This window comes from Hippoglossus stenolepis, chromosome 14 (genome assembly GCF_022539355.2).
Source record: "Hippoglossus stenolepis isolate QCI-W04-F060 chromosome 14, HSTE1.2, whole genome shotgun sequence".
In the NCBI taxonomy this organism is placed as follows: Eukaryota; Metazoa; Chordata; class Actinopteri; order Pleuronectiformes; family Pleuronectidae; genus Hippoglossus; species Hippoglossus stenolepis.
Genome location: NC_061496.1, coordinates 27067797 through 27092054, shown reverse-complemented (window position 1 = coordinate 27092054; position 24258 = coordinate 27067797). Strand labels below are relative to the sequence as shown.

Here is a 24258-nt window from a genome sequence, read left to right as displayed (position 1 = left end):
TGATGTCTAAGGTAACCTGATAAACTGCAACAATACAAATTCTGCTCGATTCCAGTGAGGTTCTTTGAGGTTTTGTCTGTCTCTCATAGATATTGATGAAAACAGGAGCTTCACTGGCCCAGTTCTAAGATTCTGGAACCAAACACCCCCTTTCCTGATTTATTTTATTTTTGTATATTTGTCACACTTTGCTACAGCAACCCTAACCCTAACCCATATTTTTGTTTTGGGTGTAAATAGCATATCCTCCAACCAGTGAGGGTATGGTGATGCCAGGTTGGCATCAATCAGTCAATCAATCAATCAATCCAATTTTATTGTTAAAGCCCATAATCACAATTTGTCTATATGGCTCAACAAGGTGCAGCACCCTCTGCCCTTAACCCTCAGCAAGAGTAAGGACAAACTACCAAGAACCCCTGTTAACAGGGAGGAAACCATAGAGACCCCAGAGAGAGCCAGGTGTGAGGGATCCTTCTATCAGGACGGACTGATGCTGCTTGGAACAGAGCATGTCACCTTTTTATTTACAGTCGATGTTTCACCATGAACCATAGAAGGTCTGAATACAGGCGCACTTCACAGTTAGGGGCGTCTGGTCTGACTGGAGATTTGTCAGTAGACCAACTTGATGATATTAGTGGAATATCTGTATTATTGTATCAGACACACAAAAAATACAAATGACTGTTAAAGGACCTTTCATAACTGACAGTAGAGGGCAGTGTTACGCCATTGAAGCGTCTAGTCTGTCTCGTCCAAACAAGATCAGGAGGTTTGTCTCGTGACCAATGCGGAAGTAGTGGAACATCACAGCTGCAGTAAGTTTGATCATTGTTCTGGTTCAGATCAAGTAAATGTCCGTGTTCCACCTGCGACCACTTCCCCCTCCTGACGGTCAGTGTGTCACCCGAGGCCCAGTGGAGTAGAGAATGAGCTAAGTTTATTCAGGGTGAGTTTTGTTGTCAAACGTCCTCTTGTTGTTTACCACAGAATGTGGTCACCTGCCGAGTAAAGCTTTTCTTTTGGGACGAGAAATTTCTAAAATCACGTTTCGACAACACATAGCAGAAAAGCTTTGGGTCTTACGTTAGCATCGTTAGCCTTTGTCTTATTTCTCTGTTAAACTATAAGGTTTATATTAGTCATTACTTTCTTAAATAATTTTTTTTTCAAATGCTGAAACCATAAAAGAATGTGAAATATTTAACATTTAATCCACACACAGAATGTGTAAGTGTACTTATCACAATAACTACCTTTTATATGTTTACTTGACAATATCCCATGAAAGCAGATTTCGTCTAAACCATAACCTCTGTTAATATTGAGCAGGACATATGCTCAAAACACCGGGTTTCTAAAGAGTTGTAAATGAAATAAGAAGCATGTTATTAGAGCGGAAGGGAGGATTATGTTAGATTCCACAGAAGGAATGTGCTATATGGTGTTCCACCTGCGATCACTTCCCTCTCCTGAAGGTTAGTGTTTCACCCGAGGCCCAGTGGAGAAGAGACTGTGTGTGTGTGTGTGTGTGTGTGTGTGTGTGTGTGTGTGTGTGTGTGTGTGTGTGTGTGTATACACACACACCATCAGTTTGGGTTAGGGATTGCTGGACTTAGTGTATTTGACATTTGCACTGTATGTGTGAAATCAGATGGTGGAGGTCCCACTTACTTTCTCTTTTCTCTTGTAGTTTGATGTGCACCACATTTCTCCTGCATTTCTCATTTATTAGTGTTGAAGAGTTGGCTGTATGTGATTCCTGAGATGCTTTGTGTGTCTTTTGTTCTTCAGGCAGGCAGCACCCATCATTTTGCAGAGATGGTTGGTCTGGGCTTGGCCAAGAGATTGTTATCTGTTCAGCTGCTGCTCCTGTGGACACTGCCCAACATCTCTGGTGACGAACTCTTATTGTCTCATGTCTTCACTTTAAAAGTCTCAATGAGGTCATGTGGGTTTGTTCAATTCATAAAACAGAAAAAACAAGATGTAGGGTTTCATCTACATGTTCAGTCCCCATTGACGTATGTAATCACCTCATGACGATCATGATGAAGTGAATAGATGGGCTTTAAAGTAATTTACTAATTGATTAAATATGGTTTATGATCATGCCACACTACAACCTTTTTTGTGAGCATCTTGGATTGATAGCTTTTTAAAATGTCCTTGTTTTTTCCTACAGACTCCAGAGTGGATTTGTTTGCTCCTGCTGCCGTCACACTTGAGGAATACTCTACAGCTAACATCACCATTACTTCCAGGTAACATCGAGACAGTCTACAAAAGTTGTATTCACATTATATTGTGGCTAAAATCCTTGCAATGAGGTTACTGCTTGGATCTCGTCATTATTCTTTGGGGGAATACAAGAGACGGGGAAACAATTTCTGTAACTTGGGGGCAAATTCCAATTTGCTAATATGGATCTTTACCTATAAGTAATTTGCAGTTTGTGTAGCCTGTCATAGTCTCCTCTAAGCCTTTCAACATCTTACAGGCATCAGTTGTATCAACAGAACAGTTAAAGTAATTTAGCTTAACAAGGTGTGACATGACATCCTCTCCCCTGAACCCCCTTTTTGCAGAAAAAAAAAATGGTACAAACCTCAGAGAGAATCACATGTGAGGATCTCTCTCCCAGGACGGACAGATTTGTATTAGATGCTGTGTGTAACAGAAACCTCTGTACAAATGAAAGTAGACTGTGTAGGTGAAAAAGTGGATGTCACTCTGCAGTTACTCTAGCTTAAACTGAAAAACATGTCAGACAGCCAGGCGTTTCTCAGTGTTGACTGCACAGCAGAACTGGAACTGCTGCTGAACCTCTGCCTTTAGCAAAGAAGCAAGTTATAGAGGTACAATCCAAATCCTGGTAGCCCCTAATGTTCTTGTAAAAGCAGCCGTCAGGATCAGTGTTGTTCTGACTGAATGTTTGTGTCTGTCTCCAGTTCCCCTGTCAACCAGTCAGCTGTGATTCAGTTAAACGTCACCTACAGCTCCAAGTCCAACTACACATCCGTAATCACAGTGCCTGAGCAGGTAACCTATCACACCTAATACAAACTAGTCGTCCTCTGGGTGAGCCTCTGTGCAGGTTTTATGTTTACACTTTGGTCCATAAGTATTTGGACAGTGACACAATTTTTGTAAATTTGCCTCTGTACACAACCACAATGGATTTGAAATCAAGCAATCGAGATGTGATTGAAGTGTAGATTTCAGCTTTAATTCAAGAGGTTCAACAAACGTATCACATCACCCGTTCATGTTGTTGTTCTTGTTTAGGTGTTGCTGCCAGTTGAAGCAACCTCTGTCAATTTCAATGTGACAGCCTGTGCTGCCGGTCAGGTGACCACCCACCTGATTAGCAACAACACTGACTTCAACAGGTGGGTATCAGCACAGCAACAGCATGCACGGACACAAGTGGGCAAGGACAGGTTCACATCCAAATTTGATCTAATTTTCAAACGGCATTGACGAAGCCATATGTATGTTTGAAGAGACAAAACCTACATATATATTCTACAGTTCAGCAGAAGCTAATATGAGCCCTCAGACCTCTTCCAAAGTTAGTGTTTTCATTAGAAACTTCCCTCTCTCTACTCTCTACATACAACTTTTCTTACTGAAACCCAGTAAAACAAAGCAGGAATCTGCAGATATATTGGAAGATAAGCACTTGAATAGTCTAACATACACGACTAAAGCCTTGTAATAGCTTTAGTGGAATCCTGCAGTGCATTGTAATGACTTTGGATTGTGTCCTGTCTGTTAGAATGAAATTGCCTCAGCAACAAGGAACAATTATAGCAGTACAATGGCTTTGGGATTATTATTTTACTGACATGAACTTAAAAAAATATGTGTACTTATTTTTCCCCACCAAAGACAGGCCAGCTTTCATATGTCATTGTGTGTGGTACAATTCAGATAATCCTTATGTGTCACCACAGAAGACGAAGCTCAACTCCCCAAGCTTTTTAGTTGTGTATTGAGCATTAATGAGATTAAGACCCTTTTTTAAAATCACGTCTTAGACACTAGTATGCGTTGAGCACAGATCAGACTGTACTTGTTACATGAATACATTTAGGATCAGTGAACATGGACTGAACGGCTGATTATAGGCTTGACCAGGCTCAATGATGTTGGCTGTGCTCAGTGAGAGGCAGGGATCTACCAGAACACCTGGGTGTGGGGGGTTTTGTGTTTTGTATACTGCACACTGAAACTCTAGGACTATGTATGGCCTGTTTTAGATGATAATGCAACGATGATGGTACATTTCTACAGTCCCAGTTCTTTGTGTGTAAGCCGGACTCTCTCTCTTTCAGCTTGTCGGTCAGGATCCGTTTTATGGTTATCCATAGCAACATCCTGTTGGTAATCAGTCAGGTTATTGGCTGGATTTACTTCGTGGCCTGGTCGGTGTCCTTCTATCCACAAGCATGGGACAACTGGAAGAGAAAAAGGTAGTGTTCTGTCTGTTCTCTTCATTTATGTCGCTTTTCTTGAATATTTTCTCTGTGGAGAAATATGTATTTTCTTGTACTGCTTGATTTTTGCATCACAATATTTGGTTATGTAGCATCAGATAATGTACAGTATGCATGCACTCAGATTTAGTCTTGCTTTGACAGACCAGGTGAAAACACAGATTAATTTAATGCTGTGTGTATATAAATGGTAAATGGTCTGTATTTGTACAGCGCTTTTCTAGTCTTCATGACCACTCAAAGCGCTTTACAGTGCAGTTTTGTTATTCACCCATTCAGACACACATTCATACAGTGCATCTAGGGGCAGCACTTTTTCTGAGGGGCCATTCAGTGTTCAGTATCTTGCCCAAGGGCACTTCGGCATGTAGGAAGGGAAAACTGGGATCGAGCCACTGATCTGCTGGTTGGAGGACGACTGCTCTAAGCCAGCCACATCTAGATAGATAGATAGATAGATAGATAGATAGATAGATAGATAGATAGATAGATAGATAGACACCTGTTGCTTCTTCTTGCAACATTGTTGAAGAAAGTGCTGTATAAATAGTTTATTATTAATATTGTAGTAATACATGATACAAAAGAAACATTGAACATGTTTCCCATGTTAATATAAAAAGTGATAATTTATTTTAAGTATAAATTGGGGCACTTTTTCTTTATTTGTCATATGGTCAAGAAAACAGACATGTAGATGTGTTAAACAACTTAGGACATTGCACCATTTATTTGACTCCACCCAATTTTGGAGCAGATGATGCCTGATTTGGATGTACATGAAAGAACTGTATATAAAATTGAGAAAAATAAATGGCCTCAGACCAATAATTCAAACATATTTGTTTTCAGTGTTGTAGGTCTCAACTTCGACTTCCTGGCTCTCAACCTAACAGGCTTCATCGCTTACAGTGTCTTCAACATAGGGCTGTTCTGGGTGCCATATATAAAGGTAACCAACCCCCTACTTTAAAAGGGGGCTCAGCAGGTTATACATGTGGTATGTGCAGCAACAGGAGCACATCAGCAAACAGCATGTTACGATACACATCTAAAGTGAAATAAAGGTCACATTGGCCATATGGCACATGTCGCAGTTTACAGGTGATTTCAGTCATGTTTATGTTTATTTCTTAATGGTAAATGGTCAGGTTGGGTTTTGGCCATTCACACACACGTTCATACAGTGCATCTATGGGCAGCACTTTCTTTTTTATATGAGGGGCAATTTGGGGTTCAGTATCTTGCCCAAAGACACCTGCATGCAGATGGGGGAATTTCCCCCATCTGTTTGGGATTTGAGTCTCAAGTCAGTTCAGAGTGAAACCCAATGTTTTTCTGTGTATTTGAGTTGATTGAGTTAAGAGCTGTCTTGCAGTAGCTGAACCTTTACATACCTTGCCTATGTTTGGAGATACAGTAGACTTTGAGTGATGAATGATTCCCTGATACGTTTCTGTGTGTCTGCCCTGCAGGAGGAGTTTCTGATGAGAAACCTAAATGGAATTAACCCTGTCAATGCTAATGACGTCTTCTTCAGTCTCCATGCTGTCTTGTTTTGTTTGGTGTACATTATCCAGGCTGCCATGTATGAGGTGAGCTCCCGTGAAAGAGTGGATGTTTAACAAATGTATCTTTTATATTCCGGGACTTGAAGAATCAATGAAGGATCAGAAATGGCGACTCTATGGCTTAATGATGCTGGATACTGTCTTCTCTCTCTGTCGTTTCCAAACTAAACCAGTTTTTTGTTTGTATTTGTCACTTCTGTCTGAAGTATGTGAAGCAGGAAAAAGAATGCTATGTTTTCCCTCTACTAATATTCACTATTCAGGAGAGTTGTGTGCAATGTACAGCCATTGGATTAGCACAACAACATTATCACACAACAAATATCAACAAAACGACAAATGAGAATATTACTCCAGCTTAGAGTAGTTGATTTCATATGCGTGTAAATGTGTGGACATGCAATTGTTCTGACAAGACATAATGGATTTTGTGTCTGTGTAAACCTCTGTGTGGTCTCTCTTTCAGAGGGGGGGTCAAAAGGTCTCCTGGACGGCCGTGTGTTTGTTGCTGGTTGCCTGGGTGTTTGCTCTGGTCAGCTTGTTTCTAGCTGTAGCAAAACAGATCACCTGGCTGGACTACCTCTACTATTTCTCCTACATTAAACTAGCAGTCACTCTGATCAAATATGTGCCTCAGGTAAGCAACTTTCATACACACTGAGTCCAAAAGAAGGAAAGACAGTGAGAATAAAAAGCTGTACAAAAGTGTATTTGGTCAAATGTTTCAAATATTCTCAAAATATATTAATAGCAATATAATACAAATGTGTATGTGTATAGAAAATACACTGATAAAAACTGAATGTAATTCAGTTTCACTGATTCCATGTTTCTTGTAAAATCTTATCAACACATCCTATGCTACTCCACAAAACTCATGTTGTTGTGTATGTGATTCTTTAACACGAGCAGGTCTCACTGACTGTTGGTGGCTTTGTGGATGTGTTTGCAGGCATACATGAACTACAGTAGACAGAGCACTGATGGGTGGAGTATTGGCAATGTGTTGTTGGACTTCATTGGAGGAAACCTCAGCATTCTACAGATGATTTTACAGTCTTACAACAACGGTAACTACAGTCGTTTGTCCTGTTTTATACTTTTTGCCATATTGACATCCACATCTGGTGTCCTCTTTTAGAGGATTGAATTACAGTTTGCAATTACCACATGCTGCACATAAAGCGCACACACACATCCACACTCGCTTGTCTCACAAACTTATTGACTGACTGCACTGTGTCTCTCCTCAGATGAGTGGAGGCTGATATTTGGCGATCCTACAAAGTTTGGTCTGGGCTTGTTCTCCGTGGTGTTTGACATCCTTTTCATGATTCAGCACTACTGTCTCTACAGACAGAAACCACAGTACGAGGTTGTCACACAGCAAGCAGACTGACGCTGACTCACTGCTGTGTGGACAGACTGTTTACAAATGGAATCACAAGGGAGCACAGGACCGATTTCTGTCCGTCAACAAGAATGAGCACGCCTGATCGACTCTGTTTCTGCAGAGCAGCAGTTCTGAGCTCCAAAATATCTCAGGATCATCAATTGTATTTTTTTTTTTTACCACTGTATCAATATTTTGCTTAAAAAATTGATTATTATTAAATTCAGTCACATGTAATCTGACTTGTCAGTGTTTTGCTAAAGGTCTGATTGTACTGATTACAGCCCTCTGTCACAACAACAATCCCATTTTTATTTAGGAGGTATCTCATGTCTCTCAATGCTGACTGCAGCCATTTGACAGCCTGTGAACACAGGTGATACTGATCGCATTGATCCAGGTTCTTTGACTGACTAAAAACAGAGCTCGGTAAATTCTCTTTATTAGCATTGATCTAAGCTTTTTCCTCATCTCATCAATAATTTAGCTTTAGTTTCCAGAGCAGGGGTCTTCAACGTTTTTCAGGCCAAGGACCCCCAAACTGATGGAGAGATGGAGCAGGGACCCCCTACTATATATATATATATTGTATAAAATTGTGTTTTATATTAAACTGGGCCTAGTGCCATGTATAAACATAGCTACCCTGTTATTGTGCATTCAATACTAAGCTATTCAAATAATACACAGGTTCATATATTCATGTTTTTATATATGTCGCTGAATGTGTCTGAACGTCTTCTGCCTCCATTTATCCGTTTGCTACAATATGTTGGATTCATGTTAATGTGTATTTAAAGACATTTAAATTTGTGGGAACAAAATTGGTTGAAAATTTAAAAAATATAAGCAATTGTCTAATCAACCAAAAATTTCGCGACCCCCCGCAGTACCTCCACGGACCCCCTGTTGAAGACCTCTGTTCTAGAGCATCATGTTTCTTCATGATGGTGATGACCATAAAGAAACCTTTTCTTTGACTGGGACGTTATAGACATGAGGTGTGTTACAATCTTTAGGAGGAAAAAGTTATTAATTTAGGTTCAAAGAACAGAAGTCGCAGAGAACCACTCAGTCACTTTGTTAGCAATGAGCACTGACTGGCATTCACACAAGTTGACTTATAATATCTAACATGTTCAATATGATCTGCTATTTTTAATGAGATAAGTTGTAAAGAGAATAAAGATGCAGATGCTGGACAGCCCTGACTGATGCTACTTTTTAGATCAAATCTCCATCAGCATCTAGCTGTCATCAGGACATACAATAGTAATGTGTGTGTATGCAAAACAAGGCATGGCTGGATTTTCACCAGACTTCATGGTACATGTAATATTAATTGTGCAAGTATTTCCAGATGAAAAAGCTTCAACTGAAGAAATGATCCTGCATCATGCTCTCATATGATTTGTGACATGGAGCCATGCGTAATTCAAAAGTGCATTTCCAAGTATCTCTGTATCTTACAAGACTATAGAAACGACATAAAGCCTACAATAGATTAAAAACTAGTTTATGATCATATGGTAGAAAGTACGTCATAAGGTCATGTAGTGTAGTCATGTTCTTCTGCAACCAATATGATTAGAGATCTGGTTCCACAACATATTTAGATGAACCAATCATTCATGATCATGTGGTATACATGGCATCATCCCATGACATCATTTAGTCCTCTGAACCAAAAGATCATAAAGCTTCTGAAAATTGTTTCTTCTGTAAAAGAATGTAAGTGGAGAGGGATGCAGATGGAGACTGCATGTGTATCTATTAATGGCATTGAGAGTTATTCAGTGGGTTGAATATGATTCTCTGATGTGTCAAGATGTTTCTCACTCTCCGATTCGGACTTACAGCTATATATATTCACATGTATGGAGGTGAAATGGTAAATGCTGATAGCCTGGTAGAGAAAATGAGAAAGTATATTTTAAAGTGGCAACTCCATGAGCCAGCCATAAATGATCTCACAGGGCCGTATGTGATCTTAAATCACCGGTAACCGAGTGCGACTGTTGAATAAAACAATATTGTATACGAGTACTGTCTGTCTCCTGAACCCAGAGTGGGAGCTGGTTCCACAGGCTCTACCCTCCATACTCTTACAGACTCTAGGAACCACAAATGAGCCTGTGTTTAGGGAACAAAGTGATTTATTGGGACAATATATGCCCTGAGCTCTTTGATATGTGATGGGGCTTGATGATGTGTTTGAGAAGCAGGACTTTGAAATCCGTTCTGTATTTTACAGGGAACTCTTGCCCACTCTCACCACAGCCAGCAGAATCATTGCCAAACTTTATTTGCCAACCACTCTACTCTCCAGTTGTGCAGGGTGTGGCCTTTTCAACATAAAAAGCACACCTACAGTGGATATAAAAAGTCTACACACCCCTGTTAAAATGCCAGGTTTTTGTGATGTAAAAAAATGAGACCAAGATCATGTCAGAACTTTTTCCACCATTAATGTGACCTATAACGTGAACAATTCAATTGAAAAACAAACTGAAATATTTTAGGGGGAAAAATAAAAAATAAAAAACTAAAATAATGTGGTTGCATAAGTGTGCACACCCTCTTATAACTGGGGATGTGGCTGTGTTCAGAATTAACCAATCACATTCAAACTCATGTTAAATAGTAATCAGTACACTCCTGCCATCATTTAAAGTGACTCTGAATAATCCCAAATAAAGTTCAGCTGTTCTAGTAGGATTTTCTGGACATGTTCTTAGTTGCATCTTACAGCAGAAGCCATGGTCTGCAGAGAGCTTCCTAAGCATCAGAGGGATCTCATTGTTGAAAAGTATCAGTCAGGAGAAGGGTACAAAAGGATTTCCAAGGCATTAGATATACCATGGAACACAGTGAAGACAGCCATCATCAAGTGGAGAAAATATGGCACAACCGTGACATTACCAAGAACTGGACGTCCCTCCAAAATTGATGAAAAGATGAGAAGAAAACTGGTCAGGGAGGCTTCCAAGAGGCCTACAGCAACATTAAAGGAGCTGCAGGAATTTCTGGCTGTGTACTGGCTGTGTACTACATGTGACAACAATCTCCCATATTCTTCATATGTTTGGGCTATGGGGTAGGGTGGCAAGACGGAAGCCTTTTCTTACGAAGTAAACATCCAAGCCCGGCTAAATTTTGCAAAAACATACATGAAGTCTCCAAAAAGCATGTGGGAAAATGTGTTATGGTCTGATGAAACCAAGGTTGAACTTTTTGGCCATAATTCCAAAAGGTATGTTTGGCGCAAAAACAACACAGCACATCACCCAAAGAACACCGTACCCACAGTGAAGCATGGTGGTGGCAGCATCATGCTTTGGGGCTGTTTTACTTCAGCTGGAACCGGGGCCTTAGTCAAGGTGGAGGGAATTATGAACAATTCCAAATACCAGTCAATTTTGGCACAAAACCTTCAGGCTTCCCTTAGAAAGCTTAAGATGAAGAGGAATTTCACCTTTCAGCACAACAACGACCCAAAGCATACATCCAAATCAACAAAAGCATGGCTTCACCAGAAGAAGATTAATGTTTTGGAATGGCCCAGCCAGAGCCCAGACCTGAATCCAATCGAACATCTGTGGGGTGACCTGAAGAGGGCTGTGCACAGGAGATGCCATCGCAATCGGACAGATTTGGAGCGCTTTTGCAAAGAAGAGTGGGCAAATATTGCCAAGTCAAGATGTGCCATGCTAATAGACTCCTACCCAAAAAGACTGAGTGCTGTAATAGAATCAAAAGGTGCTTCAACAAAGTATTAGTTTAAGGGTGTGCACACTTATGCAACCAGGTTATTGTAAGTTTTTTATTTTTCCCCCTAAAAGATTTCAATTTGTTTTTCAATTGAATTGTTCATGTTATAGGTCACATTAAAAGGTGGAAAAAGTTCGGAAATGATCCATCTTTGTCTCATTTTTTTACATCACAAAAACCTGGGATTTTAACAGGGGTGTGAAGACTTTTTATATCCACTGTACATTCAAAGCAATGATTGGCATTGCACCACAAGGTCCCATCACCTTTGTGTCTGCATTCTATGCAGGTTATTGTGGACATCCTTGTTCACTGCAAGGTATAAGTTTCAGTGTGGCTTGCTTGATGGTAATCTACCCGAAATGACCACTGATGTAAGCATGGACAGGTAACTGTTGATTGTAACTCGTGGAAGTTACAAACTACAAATTAATGGAAGTGGATGGGCTTTGCAAGTGTAGTAGGATTAAGGCTGCAATAATACTTATGTTATCACTATTTAATATTTTTGTCTGTTGAAGGCAGTCAACACCAAATTGTAAAATAAAGTCTTACTGTTTTTCACTTACTTCTCATGAAGTACTGTATGGATCTTGACCAGCTGCTTGACTGTTTTTGCTTCAAACAAATGAACCAAAATCCAGGCAGAATAATTACCAGCCACCACTTAAGTTGCATTCTTCAACCATGTTTGTCCAGACTTTCTGTATTTACATTGCACTTTTCTACAGTGCATCCATGTGCAGCACTTTTTATATCAGAATTTGGGGCATTTGGAGTTCAGCATCACTATATATTGGTGTCTTGCCAATCCTGGCATGGGAAGAGTGGAATCACTCTAACCCCTGAGCCACAGCTGCAAGTAATACTTATTATTTTCAATATGGCTAAAAGGGTGTGTTCTGAGGTCACAGTGACCTTGACTACCAAATTCTTATCAGCTCATTGTTGACTTCAAGTACCAAATTTAAAGACATTTCTTCACAGCGTTCCTGAGAAATGTTCATGAGTGGTTCGGAGGGACAACATGAAAACACTGCCATTCTGTCTTCTCTACACTGCCTGTTCATTCTGAAAAATGTATTTGTTGGTCTTTAAGTATTAGTACATTCGGGTTTTTGCTTAATAAATGCTGTATTTTCAGCCACTTAAAATAGCCACTGTGTCTGTTTAATTACAGTTGTACAAGAAACCACGAAATTCCCAGAGAAACATACCTGTGTGGAAGTTAACTTCCTTGAGCTGTAATGGCATAGCTGTAGTTTTATATACTAGAGCTGTCCAGATATCAGTCGGTCACAATACATACAGTATCATTAGTTACATTTTATTTACTATTTACATCCACTTTGTTATATAAATATATTACATACTTTTCAGAAAAGCTGTCAAGTCAATGCACACAAGATCTTGATCACAATACAGAGGTTAGAGAGATGGGGTAGAAGGAGGGGGCGGTGCGGATTGGCTGGACATGAGGAAATCAACTGTGTGCACATAAGGACATTGATGGTCGCCTGTGGTAATGAGGGTGTAGATCACACTGAGAAATGGCAGGAAGACAAGGTTCAGTTGTCTGCCTCCATCTTTGCTCAGGACTTCAGGAGAAACTGGAGGCTTCACAGCTGTAGACTCAATAAGAAGGCAGCTGAGTTATGAGATGTACAATATTCAGGATGTAAACAGCTTATTAGGATGTCACAGAGAGAGAACTGCTCAGTCCATTCATGACTATCAGTTCAGTATTGTTGCAGGCTGAGGTTGTTAAAACACATTAACTGCATCCTTCCAGGATTAAAAGCCAGTCCAACTGAAATGGACCAAACACACACATGTACCTCAGAGATGTGAGCCCTCTAGTAGTGTGGCTCAACATAGACATGCCTTGTTCACAAGAGGAGCAGCTGACTTCTAGTCAGTTTTAAACTTTAGTTTTACACCAGAGTCAATATTCTGGTCTAACACCAGCAAAACATGTACGAATTAGGTTCTTATCACAAGTGGGTGTTTGAGATGCTGGTGACAGGGGAAGACGGAGACAGTTTATGTATGGAGGTCCAGATGGTACAAGGGTAAACCTGTGTGAGGAGGAGGAGGATGATGATGATGATGATGATGATGATGACGATGACGATGATAGGGGCTGTGTACAGAAAAAGTCACGTGCAAGTGACACTCTTCGATGCTTTGCTGATGAAACGCAATAGTTCTGAGGCGTATAAACTGTCAACATCAGCTCACCAGTCTCCATAAACTGCAGTCATTTGTTTTAAATAAACCTTTTTCTATAATAATCAATACAAAACATCTGCGCATCCTGCTGTCCACTATTATTCAAGAAGACCAAGTATGGTTGTGTATAGACTCGCTGGGAGACTGGTCATTGGTTTGTTTGTCCAGAGTCCAGACTCCTTGTCTGCAGCCCAAGATCCTTTTCTCAGGCATTGTTGATGATGATGAGAGCAGGACTAGCAGTCTGCTGACTTGTCTCACTCAGAGCCACCTGCTTGGCCGGCTTGGCAAAGACTCTGGGCGTGTTGAGGTTGTAGACTCCTGCCTGGAGGAAGCAGGCTCGCAGGGTCAGGCACAGCACCTCCTGAGGCTTCAGCTGCATCTTGTACTGGGTCTGACCCACCCACGTGAATGAGTTGTGGACCTCCAGAGACTCTTGGCTGAAAAACACAGGTGGATCAAGATCAGAGAAAGTGGGTTCACTTTACCCAAGACTTGTGATGTGTGCACTACAGTATGTGTTACCTAGTTAAATAACTATTTTTTATCTATCTATCTATCTATCTATCTATATAGATATACACACACTATTGAATAGGGCTGCATGGTATTAGGAAAACATGCGATAACGTTTAATATCGCGATGACGATATGACTTATATCGTCATGACGATATAAACATTCCCTGGCTATGGACAAAAGGACCACGGACAGCTCCAAAGCAGGGAGAAGGTGCACAGCCCAGCCGCAGCACCACCAAACGTGATCACTACGTTTCCACAGAAGAATTTAGACGGGAGGAGGAGGAGCAAGATTTGACGGAGCCATCAAGGCCTCTTGTCATCAAAGAAAGTCTGTCCGATTTAAAAAGCAGCAAGTCTCCACTATAAACTGTGAAAACTCAGTTTATATGAAACAACATGTGAGGAGTTAAACTTGTTTTGGGATGAGCTGTTCACTCACTTCATCATAGGGATCTAAACTGATGATTATTCCTCAGTGATGTCTTTGGTGACTCTGGGAAAACTTGACCAAACCTTGATGTCAGTGATCAGTGATAGACATACAATATAAATTCATAACAGAGCCTGTTTCACAATGTGGATATCAGGAGTTTGAAAGATGCGAGTGTTAACAGCAGAAAGGATCAAATGAAGATGCAACCAAGTTGAATTATGGGAATTTCACACATAGGATTAAAGGTCAGGTTACAGTGACCAGTGCTGAAGATGGTCAACATGTTCCTCCTGTCTTTAACAAGTGGCCACTCTTTATAGACATCTAACACTGGAGGGCTCTTATTAAAATGACATGTTCAGATATTTACAGCCCTGATAAAACTATCACAAATCTGTGAGATCATTGAAGGAGCTGCATGTGTCTGTAATCATCCCTCCTCCTCCACACTGGTTGTGAAGAGCTGAATTCCATCACTGGCATAAATTAAATCAGCATGTTGCTGAACCTCTAGAGCAAACATGTTTTAAGTGGTATTGTGTTATGAGGGACTAATTACACATAGAACATATTGTATTTGTAGAAACTTACCTGGGGGTTTTGTGCCGCAAGTCAATGAAGACGTCCACTTGCGCCATGGAGCAGTTGGACAGCGTCAGAGTAACTGGAACCAGACAGAGACTAGAGACAGAAAACAAGCTTCAATGAGCACTTCCTCTTAGATGTTAGAGGTCATCTGTTCTAGCCTCTACCAAAGATACTGATACTGTTCATTTTCAGTTAGAGCCATTTAAACCTTTATTCTATGGCAAGTCAGATGAAGTGAACATACCACACACAGGCTCGAAACATCTTAAAAAGGCAAAGTGGTCCAGGGCTTTAGACAGTAGTTGGGATTTGTTGGGAAAACACAGAGCAATGCTACACAACCTGTCCCAACTTACTGTATGCAAGTTTGTTAGACATAAGAATTGTCTTGACTATCTTTGATATCAATCTGCATTTATACACACACACATACACTTCTTCATGCAAACACTGATGACTGATGGGTACAGCAGGTATCTTTTCTGTTTCCCTCCATAATCTGTCAGAAAAAACTTTTTGCAATGTGAGTATCCTAAAAAAATATGTTGGAATGATTTCTTCATTTTAGACCAAAGTTTGGTGTAAAGATATCTCTCATATACTGTGTTACAAAGCAATTACATTTATTCCATCTGGTACAACATGTCCAAAAGTGAGTAGAGTACAGGAGCAGTGCCAGGCTATAGGTAATCTTTGTTCACTGCCTCCTGTGTAGACAGCATTTGTCATTGCTATTTTGTTAAAAGTTCCCTCAGCTTCTCTGAAGTTCCCTACAACTAGAGGAACATTCAGCGAAATAATGTCTGAATGTGTGTGTGTGTGTGTGTGTGTGTGTGTGTGTGTGTTGTGGTGTGTGGTGTGTGTGTGTCTCACCTATCTTGGACAAACGGATGTGTGTACGTCTCAGGGTAGTGCAGGTTGGTTTTGATGAGTTGGGACAGCTCTACAGAGGGCAGAGTGACTGGAAGAGGCAGCTCTGATTTAAACTTGAGTAGCACCATCTCCTGAGCTTCCTGAAACAGCAACACACACACACACAAACACAAAGTTACAGTACACAACACTTGCTCGGACATCATCTCTCTTTTTATGACCTCATCTATACAGTTTTGAATCTCTACTGAGATATGAGGCCTTACATCAGATATTTGAGATACTTAGGAATTGTAACGCTGGCAAAATGTCTAGTCATGTAATTCCAAATGTAACACCAGGTCTACTGAGGAGGTGTAATGTGAGCAGCATGTTAACTAAACAGCAGCAGCAACTTCAGTGCTCTGTGTGGGTTTACACAAGATGAAAACAGATTATATTGTCCATTATATTGTCCTCTTGCTTATTTATACGATCATTTTAGGGTGTTCTGTCCGTGCAAGTGTGCGAGCGGGTGAGTGAGTACTGACCTCTTTGGGAGTGAGAGAAGTGGCCTCCTTGCCGATGGTCTGCAGTGCCACATGGAGCTGGCCCTCTAGGATCAGCTGTTTATTGTCCTCAACCACATAGGCCTACACAGAAGCACAAATCACAAGCTGTAAACTCACATACCAACTGTGTATTTAGAGTTTCATTTCATTTACTCCATATTTGACTGTGAACCTAATATTAAAAGAGTTCATGTGGAAATCAGTCATCCACAGAGGCCCTACACTGGTTGGTAGGTCTTTCATATGGATAAATGTGAGGTTGGACTCAGTGGTAATAAGCACTTTAATTCACCACCTTAGCTTACTGTCCCCGACTATGAAGAGAATGATAAATCTGAAATATCAACAGTGGACCAGTGCTGCTGCTCAACAAAACTGACATTTTGTAAATAGTGATGCAAGTGTTAGGAGCCACAAAAGTACCAGTAGTAGTAGTAGTAGTAGTAGTATTTATACTAGAGGTATGATTTAAAGAGTTAGGTTTGCTTCGATAAAGAAGTTAAGTTAGAATAATAGGTTTGGTTTTGAAATTTATATTAAAAAAAAATACGAATCGTTGCATCCTATTCTGTGTTTTGTTCTGCTCTCTGTTTTATCACATTATAAATCATACTCATATTTGATTGGTTCTGGTTAGATCCAACACGTGTCTCTTGTCTGTCTATATTAGGGAGGTGGTCCTACATAATCAGGCTCTCTGTCTGACCAGGCTGTCATGGAGGTGCTGATCATCTGGCTGTTTCATGTACCTTCCAGATGACAATTATATTGAGGTCCAGCTCGTTACACTTCTTGACAATGTTGGTGATGTTAGCGGCTCTGTCCTCAGGGGTCTGACTCTTGCAGCTTGACGATGTTCTGGACGATGTCAGGTCAGCTCGCTTCGGCTCTGGGTTCTGGGGACGGCAGCGAAAAAAGAAATCTCCACAGGGTGTAGAGGAACTGATGATCTGGTGAGGAGAAGCCAGGGGAGGGTAGAGAAACAAGTGCACGTTAGGAACATGACTTCATTACCAGCTATTTTTACTCATCTTCCCATATGTGTTTCCCCTACATGCTTACATGTTGCCATGGCGACCTTTACTATGTGAATTTGTGTGAAAGTTTTGGTTTATTTGCCTCCTTAATTAAATTTGGCTCTATTAAGCCTCTGGTGCGAACAGACACATCCCAAACACCAAGGAAATGCATGTTTTTTTATCAGTTACTGTGTTGTTTAGGGTTACAATCAATATTCTATGATTACAATGAATCACATCATTATAGTGCCTTTCAGCTCATTTTCCTGGCTTTCAGATTTGGTAAAGCCCCAAAAAAGCTGAAATCAAAGTGAAATTTGGACTTCAATGCATCAGGTAGAAATAAACAAGACTGTTGCCCTGTGTATGGTTGATGGGTTGTTAGACAACTGTTTGATAGTATACAGCTTAAAAGGAGTTTCCACTATCCTAAATTAGACAGAAAATCAATTAGAACAGATTTGCATCACAGAGTACATCAAATTTCCTCCATAGATGAATGTATAAAAAATATTCTAGATTGAGTAAACTGTAGCTTGAATGTTGTTTGAGAAAGTACCAACCACTAGAGGTATGCAGAGAGTGAAATCGAGCCTTTGTGTGATCACTAAGCTCCAAAAGGATCAGACAAAAAAGTTTAACTATTACAAAGTATCATAATGAAAACATCTGACAGATTAAACTGACAACAGCATTGTAGAATTGGGGCAAGCAACACTTCTTTCTCTTATATCAATGTGTACTTTAAAGTTACCCGTTCATTTCCCAGATTCAGGTCTGCGAACGTGTATTTCGCTATGGCATCCGAGGTAGCTACAAAACAGAAAACCCAGTCAAATCTTTGCTCATTGAAAATTGCAAATTTAATCAAAGTAGATTGATGTGATTTGTTTTTTTCTGTATGGATTTACCTTGTTGGGGCTTGCACCGTGTGGCCCTGAAACACAGCTTGGCTCTTTCTCTGCTGGTGAGTTTACAGTCTGAAGTTGAAGACAGAGGCAGACAGAGAGTAGCAGTGAGTGATACTGACAAACAGGTTTGTCTCAAAGAGAACATCACATGTTTAGATTCAGTAATAAGCCATATTTGACAGTTAAATATAGCTGTACACAATAAAGAACAAGAAGAAATATTGAAATAGACCACGGAAAGAAGAAAGAAAGAATAAGAAATAGAGCATTAATGACTCGGTGTGTCAGACACACCTGTATCCCTGGCTGGGTTGATACACTTGTGGAGACGCCAGTGTTGGCTGCTGCTGGACACCTGGACGATGTGGAACTCACGCACGCCAGACTCACTCTGAGAGCCGAGAGGAGGTAAATTCAAACAAAGTTTGAGCAGTGATTGGTTGTTCAACTTGACAGCAAAAGCAAAAAAGAAAAAACTACATATGATAAATGTGCATCTCACCGTGTTGATGTTCTCCACGTCAATAAAGACCAGCGTTCCACCGCTGCCTTTGGCATCTACACTGTGGTGTGGAGGGACACTGCTGCGGGAGGCTGATGCTTGCACACTCAGAGACCGACTGGCACAGATAAACACTGTGTGTCGTAACACCCGATGACTGCACATGAAGAGAGTATGTAAGAGATAATTGAAATGGTTGAGCGGTCTGCTGTATTAATGCAGTGTCATTCCTCAGCCTACATCCATAATTGTAAATTCCTAAATATTTTACAACTGGTATATTATAATATCAGTGCTTTCAATAAATGTTGGCTGTCAGCCAAAGAGCAGAGTTATAGATATAGCTGTTGCCTGACTCACTAGCACTTTTCTCTTTCCAAGTTATTTGTTTGTGCTCTTAGATTATTTGTACTTGGATTCTTACTAAGACACCAACTAGAGAAATATGTTTTAATGTAAATGCAGTTAATGCACATTACGAGAAATGTCCAAACCTTGTCCTAATTGATACTAATAGCCCTCAGTGCTGTTTACTGTGGGAAGGAACCTCCACACAAGGTAAAGAACAGATGAAGATCTTGAGTCTGAGCCCATACAGTTCACGTATTTGAAAACATGGTTCCAGTGAAATGGATTGATTTTGGTCCGAATTTTTGCTCTTATAAATGCAAATGTATCTGTCCAGAGACACACAGAGTGATCAAGTATACAGGTGCAGATTTTCTGTAGATTGAACATGCTCCAAACTGATCATATTTATTAATTATACCAGTTTTTCCTTTGTGGTATAAACTGCTTCCGTTTATGTTAAGATGAGTAGGATGTACCTACAAATCTTAAATTGCCTTCAAGACAGTTTCTCTTAATTTTATTACCTGATTTTGTTTCCTTTCTCTGTGCTCTCATAGTAAAACAGGAAGTTGATTTCATGGACCCCCTCCTGGTCTGGTCCTCTCAGCCACAGAGGTAGTTGGATGGACTCCCCTGGTTGCAGTGCCTTCCCCCCTATTGGGATCTCCATCACACTGGAGAGCTGGCTGAAATCCTCCACTGACACCAACATCTCAGATGCCACAGAGCCTGGCTGTGGGGTCATGGCCAGTGTTTTATAGGCTGAGCAGTTCTCAGCAGAGGTCGGGCTGAGCGGCGTGAGGGGTGTTGTGGCCTGGCTGCCAAAGGTGAAGAAATCTGGGTGTGTGGACGCCACTCGCAGGCCACACAAAGCAACGCTGCTGACGTTGCAGAATTCAACATAGGCCTTTCTGATCTCACCACACAGCAGAGCAGTGGGGAACTGCAGGAAGAAGACCTGACACACACCACACACACACACACAAACAGTTAAACATGCAGCATTGGCATAAGTAAATAACCCTTTATTTATTTATATTTTGTTAGTGAGGAGTTCAGAGGTTTGCGGATAATGAGCAGAAAACTATTGTCTTTAAAATAATCTACTCAATGGGGGTGAAATGTGAGTCTTTTCTCATCACACTTACTGTGATCTTTTAGAGCACTGCATTGCCTGTGTTTGAGATCTACTGCAGTGGTATATTAATCAGTAGGATTTTTGTGTAGTTTCAACAACACAACTCATTAATAAGTACTAATTCAACATGGGAAAGCAAGGACACCAGTCTCATATATATGTGCTGAATGTGAAATTAGACAGAGGGATTCTTAAAGTTGTTGTTTTGTATGATTAAATGATTTTGGGTTAGGGGTTTGCACCTTGAAGATAACTGATACATCACATGACAGTATTTTTTTGAAAATGTTACAGAATAAACATCGCTGCAATACTTTTTGTTTTCTGAGATAGACATTGCTTCCTTTTGGTAAAGCAGGTGCACTGAGGAGCTGTAGTCTGAAGGAAAATATTATTAAATTGCATTGAATGATAGTATCATCACACACCATGCTCAACATTAAATGACTCAAAGTAAGTTTCGGGCAAATAAAAAAAATGTGTGTATGCTTCAGTCTTTAGATTTTCCAGACTCTGTTAGCATTGCAGGATGGAATGAGTGTCTCTACAGTCAGTGAGTCACTGTTACCTCCATAAGGGGCATGGATGCCGTTATGATGGGATCCAGACGTCGATCAGGACCATGTCGAACCAACATCTTGTCCTCTTTAGTCAGGTTGAGCCGTTGGCCCTGAATCTTCAGGTCCTGTTTTCCACGAACCACCATCAAATCCATCGTGTGCTGGCCTGTGGGCAGGAGGAAACCCACACCGTGTGTTAGTGTGGAGGAAAACACCAAACAATACAATACAATTCAGTCACATACAGTCCACACTTCCAAAGTCAACAAATCCTTTTAAAATAAAACAATGGATGCTATATTAAAATGCTTTAATTTAAGTAGCTTTCCATCAATGTCGAATTAATTGTTTGTATAGTTCCTTTAATGTAGTGACCAGATTTTGACAAACTCTTCATGGTTCAAAGTTAATTGGACACTTGGCTACAAATAGTTTTTTCAGTACTTGTGGCATTTAAATGTTAGTTAATGCACAAAAAAAGCTCATGTGATTGAGAGCTGCCATTTAAATGGAGGTGTTTTATATTGGTATGAGTAAAGAGGTGACTTGACAAAGTACATTTCAAAGAGGCAGGGGTGTAGAGAGAAACTAAACAAATGACAAACAAGCTGGTCAACTGAGCAGCACAAGTCACAGATGACTGAAAAATCATTGGCATGGAGAAGAAAACGTCTTTGTGACTTTGGAGAAAGAGCTTCAGGATGAAGGCTGATGCTGGAACCTTTGAGGATTCGCCACAAGATGTAACTACTGGTACATCTCAAAAACAGACCAGGCTGCAGCCAACAAGGATTAAAACTGAGCAACATTCCATCTGCTGAAGATAACACTAAACAACGTGATGTTTTGTGTGTATTACCATCAGTGCTGGGAGCAATCTCTCCAGGGGAGGCTTCAGCCAGGTTGTACACAACGCCAACAATGTTCAGCTGTCCAGTTCTGTGTGGCAGCAGCCTGAGTCGGGCCTGAAATCAGAAGGGCACAGTGACTGTTAATATCACAGTTAATATCTAGATATCTGACCAGCCTCTCATGAGCCACAGAAGGTACAGTCTAAATATTTTCTGGAGATTTTAAAGACTAAAACTGTCGGCCATTTTAATGGCCTTTATTCTTGTCTATAGCCAACAAGAGCAGCAGGGGCCTTACTTGCTTCTTAAAATCCATGCACACATACACACTGAAAAACCTCAACTTAAATTTAGTACCGACATTTATTAAAACCTTTTCCAAATTGAGAAACCCGATTTCCTCTGTGAGAGTTCTGCTGGAAAAAACTGAGTTGTTGGCCAGGTAACCATATCAACTGGTGTGTATGTGGCTTTTCACATGTGACAATATGCAGATAACAAAACCTGAGACGGGGACACTATTGTTGGTAAAAGAGTGAAAGGAGAGATAATTACAGGTACTTGTGGTCAGAATAATTCTAAGGTATGACTAAAACTGAGGTTTCTCCTGTCTCCTGAATGTTTGGCTCTTTGCAAAATTCATACACTTAAAAATCATGCTGTACCAATGCAGCTTGTCCTCTCACTGTACCATTAATCTAGTCTAGTTTCTGAAATAAGATGAATAATCCGAATTCTCATGAGCATGGCTTTTTTTGTTACTGTAGTTGCCTAAAGTTAAAAAGTTTCAGACAAACAAACTTACAGCAAAGTGTTGCTACAGATTTGATTCTTCATCGGGTCTATGATCCCTTCTTCACTTGAATTATCAAAGATATTAGACAACTACTAATAAAATGCAGATACACAAGTTATTTAATCTTCACTTCCATCTATCACAAATTTGCAATAGTCTTTGTGCAGCAGATCATAACATAAACTATCTACTATATCAGAGGTTCCCAAACTTTTCAGCCCGCGACCCCCAAAATAACGGTGCCAGAGACTGGCGACCCCCACCGACCCTGGATGTGGTATATAATGTTGCGCACAGTCACGCACACGCACTATTAGGCCTATGCAAACACGGGCATTAATACAACACAAAAGAACAACAGCCTTACAGCCATGATATTATTTTATAGCAATTTAAGAAATAGAATATAACCAGAATACAGGGAAACTCCCTGTATAAACAGCAGGGCTGAGTGAGCACATGCTGTAAGTATAAAAAAGTGCGCAGGTGATGTCTGTGCGCGTCTGTATGCAAAACGAGCAGCAGACACCTTATTGCTGCCATGTGCAAAAACTTTAGGGTTATTTATTTTAGCCTAAACATTACTTTCATTTCTTAAACTCACTATAGGTGGGCAATATGCATGGAGCAGAGCAAGTCCATTCTCGGCTTTATTTTGGAGACGGCAACTCGGAGATCATTCTCCACGTTTAGCTGCGCTCTGTATTTATTCTTTATGTATGTCAGGGCTGAGAAAGTCTTTTCACACAAGTACGCCAGCCTTGTTAACCAGTCAGGGTCAGTGAGGTGGTCAGCGAGCTGGGATCCATGCTCCATCCGAAATATGCGCACCTCGTCCCGCAGCTCATGCAGGCGGCTCAGCACATTTCTCAGCAAGAGCAAGTCTGATATTGAGTGGACGTGTTTTTATGTAGTTGACCATTTTTATCGCAATGTCAAGAATATGTTTAAGCTTTGGTTCAAGTGTTTTGCTTGCAAGAGATTTTTTCCCCAGCATCGCTCCAGCCCTGTCCTGACACACACCAATACAGTTTCCCGAAGATAGTCCCTCTTCTTTTAGTTTTGTAAAAATGTCCTCTAGTGTGCACGTCCACTCCAGCGCGGAGCAAAACAGCATTACGTTTTCCGTCAAAACTTTATCTGATGAAAACAAGCAGCTGGGCAGAGTTTAATATATCTGTGGATTCATCTAACTGTAAAGCATATTTCCCTTTCTTAACTCTATCCACCAGCTGGCACTTTATGTCCTGGGCCGTGTCGGTGATGCGCCGGGCAATAGTCCCGTTAGACAGCGGCACTGATTCCAGATCACGGGCTAATTTATCCCCATGCATGGCCCGATTTACAGCTACAGCAGCGGGTTTATTTAATGTTTCGACGATTGTGTGTGGCTTTTTTGCCTGTGCAATTAAATATGCCACCTCATATGATCCCCTTTGAGCTTCGGCTGGGATTGTCTGTCTGTTTAGTAAGGACTTTCTTTTGGCCTTGCAACTCTCGCTCGTTCCGCTAATCCGTGTCGTAATAACCTCAAGGGTCAACAAAGAAAAAGGAAAAAACTGATGGAAATGTTTTTATTGCATGGTTTTATTCTAATTTCAACTCATATTTATGAATATATTTATACAATAATGGGTTAAATACTCCATTTTAAATTATTTTAAAATTGTATTTGTTTGTTGGACGGCA

General features: G+C 40.5%; 2 protein-coding genes across 4 annotated transcripts in view; one reads left to right on the top strand and one right to left on the bottom strand.

Moving 5' to 3' along the window:
• The first annotated feature begins 762 nt into the window (after positions 1–762).
• Positions 763–7706, top strand: ctns (cystinosin, lysosomal cystine transporter). 2 transcript variants are annotated; one of them, XM_035177383.2, is made up of 11 exons: positions 763–821; positions 1798–1900; positions 2189–2267; positions 2955–3045; positions 3292–3395; positions 4344–4481; positions 5358–5457; positions 5981–6100; positions 6543–6713; positions 7029–7146; positions 7330–7706. In XM_035177383.2, the coding sequence occupies exons 2-11, from the start codon at positions 1825–1827 to the stop codon at positions 7473–7475; spliced, it is 1143 nt and encodes a 380-aa protein (XP_035033274.1). In that variant the 5' UTR covers positions 763–821; positions 1798–1824; the 3' UTR covers positions 7476–7706. The 2 variants fall into 2 exon arrangements, with proteins under 2 accessions (XP_035033274.1, XP_035033273.1); XM_035177382.2 differs by having other exon boundaries at positions 778–952.
• Positions 7707–12546: 4840 nt separating this feature from the next.
• Positions 12547–24258, bottom strand: part of trappc8 (trafficking protein particle complex subunit 8) — a 29455-nt gene continuing 17743 nt past the window's right edge. For both annotated transcript variants that reach the window (XM_035176312.2, XM_035176313.2), the window contains 12 exons: positions 21782–21887; positions 20931–21088; positions 19749–20182; positions 18874–19030; positions 18666–18762; positions 18372–18440; positions 18215–18273; positions 17191–17391; positions 16421–16522; positions 15891–16030; positions 15021–15110; positions 12547–13912 (listed from right to left, as the gene is read on the bottom strand). In XM_035176312.2, coding sequence (XP_035032203.1) covers positions 13678–13912; positions 15021–15110; positions 15891–16030; positions 16421–16522; positions 17191–17391; positions 18215–18273; positions 18372–18440; positions 18666–18762; positions 18874–19030; positions 19749–20182; positions 20931–21088; positions 21782–21887 — 1848 coding nt within the window. In that variant the 3' untranslated portion in view covers positions 12547–13677. The remainder of the gene's footprint in view (positions 13913–15020; positions 15111–15890; positions 16031–16420; positions 16523–17190; positions 17392–18214; positions 18274–18371; positions 18441–18665; positions 18763–18873; positions 19031–19748; positions 20183–20930; positions 21089–21781; positions 21888–24258) is intronic.

Excerpts from the sequence above, each read along its gene's own strand:
- ctns (XM_035177383.2), top strand. The coding sequence starts at position 1,825 with ATGGTTGGTCTGGGCTTGGCCAAGAGATTGTTATCTGTTCAGCTGCTG. Across the intron at positions 2,268-2,954 it reads AACATCACCATTACTTCCAG|TTCCCCTGTCAACCAGTCAG; the intron begins GTAACATCGAGA and ends GTCTGTCTCCAG. Across the intron at positions 7,147-7,329 it reads TTTACAGTCTTACAACAACG|ATGAGTGGAGGCTGATATTT; the intron begins GTAACTACAGTC and ends GTCTCTCCTCAG.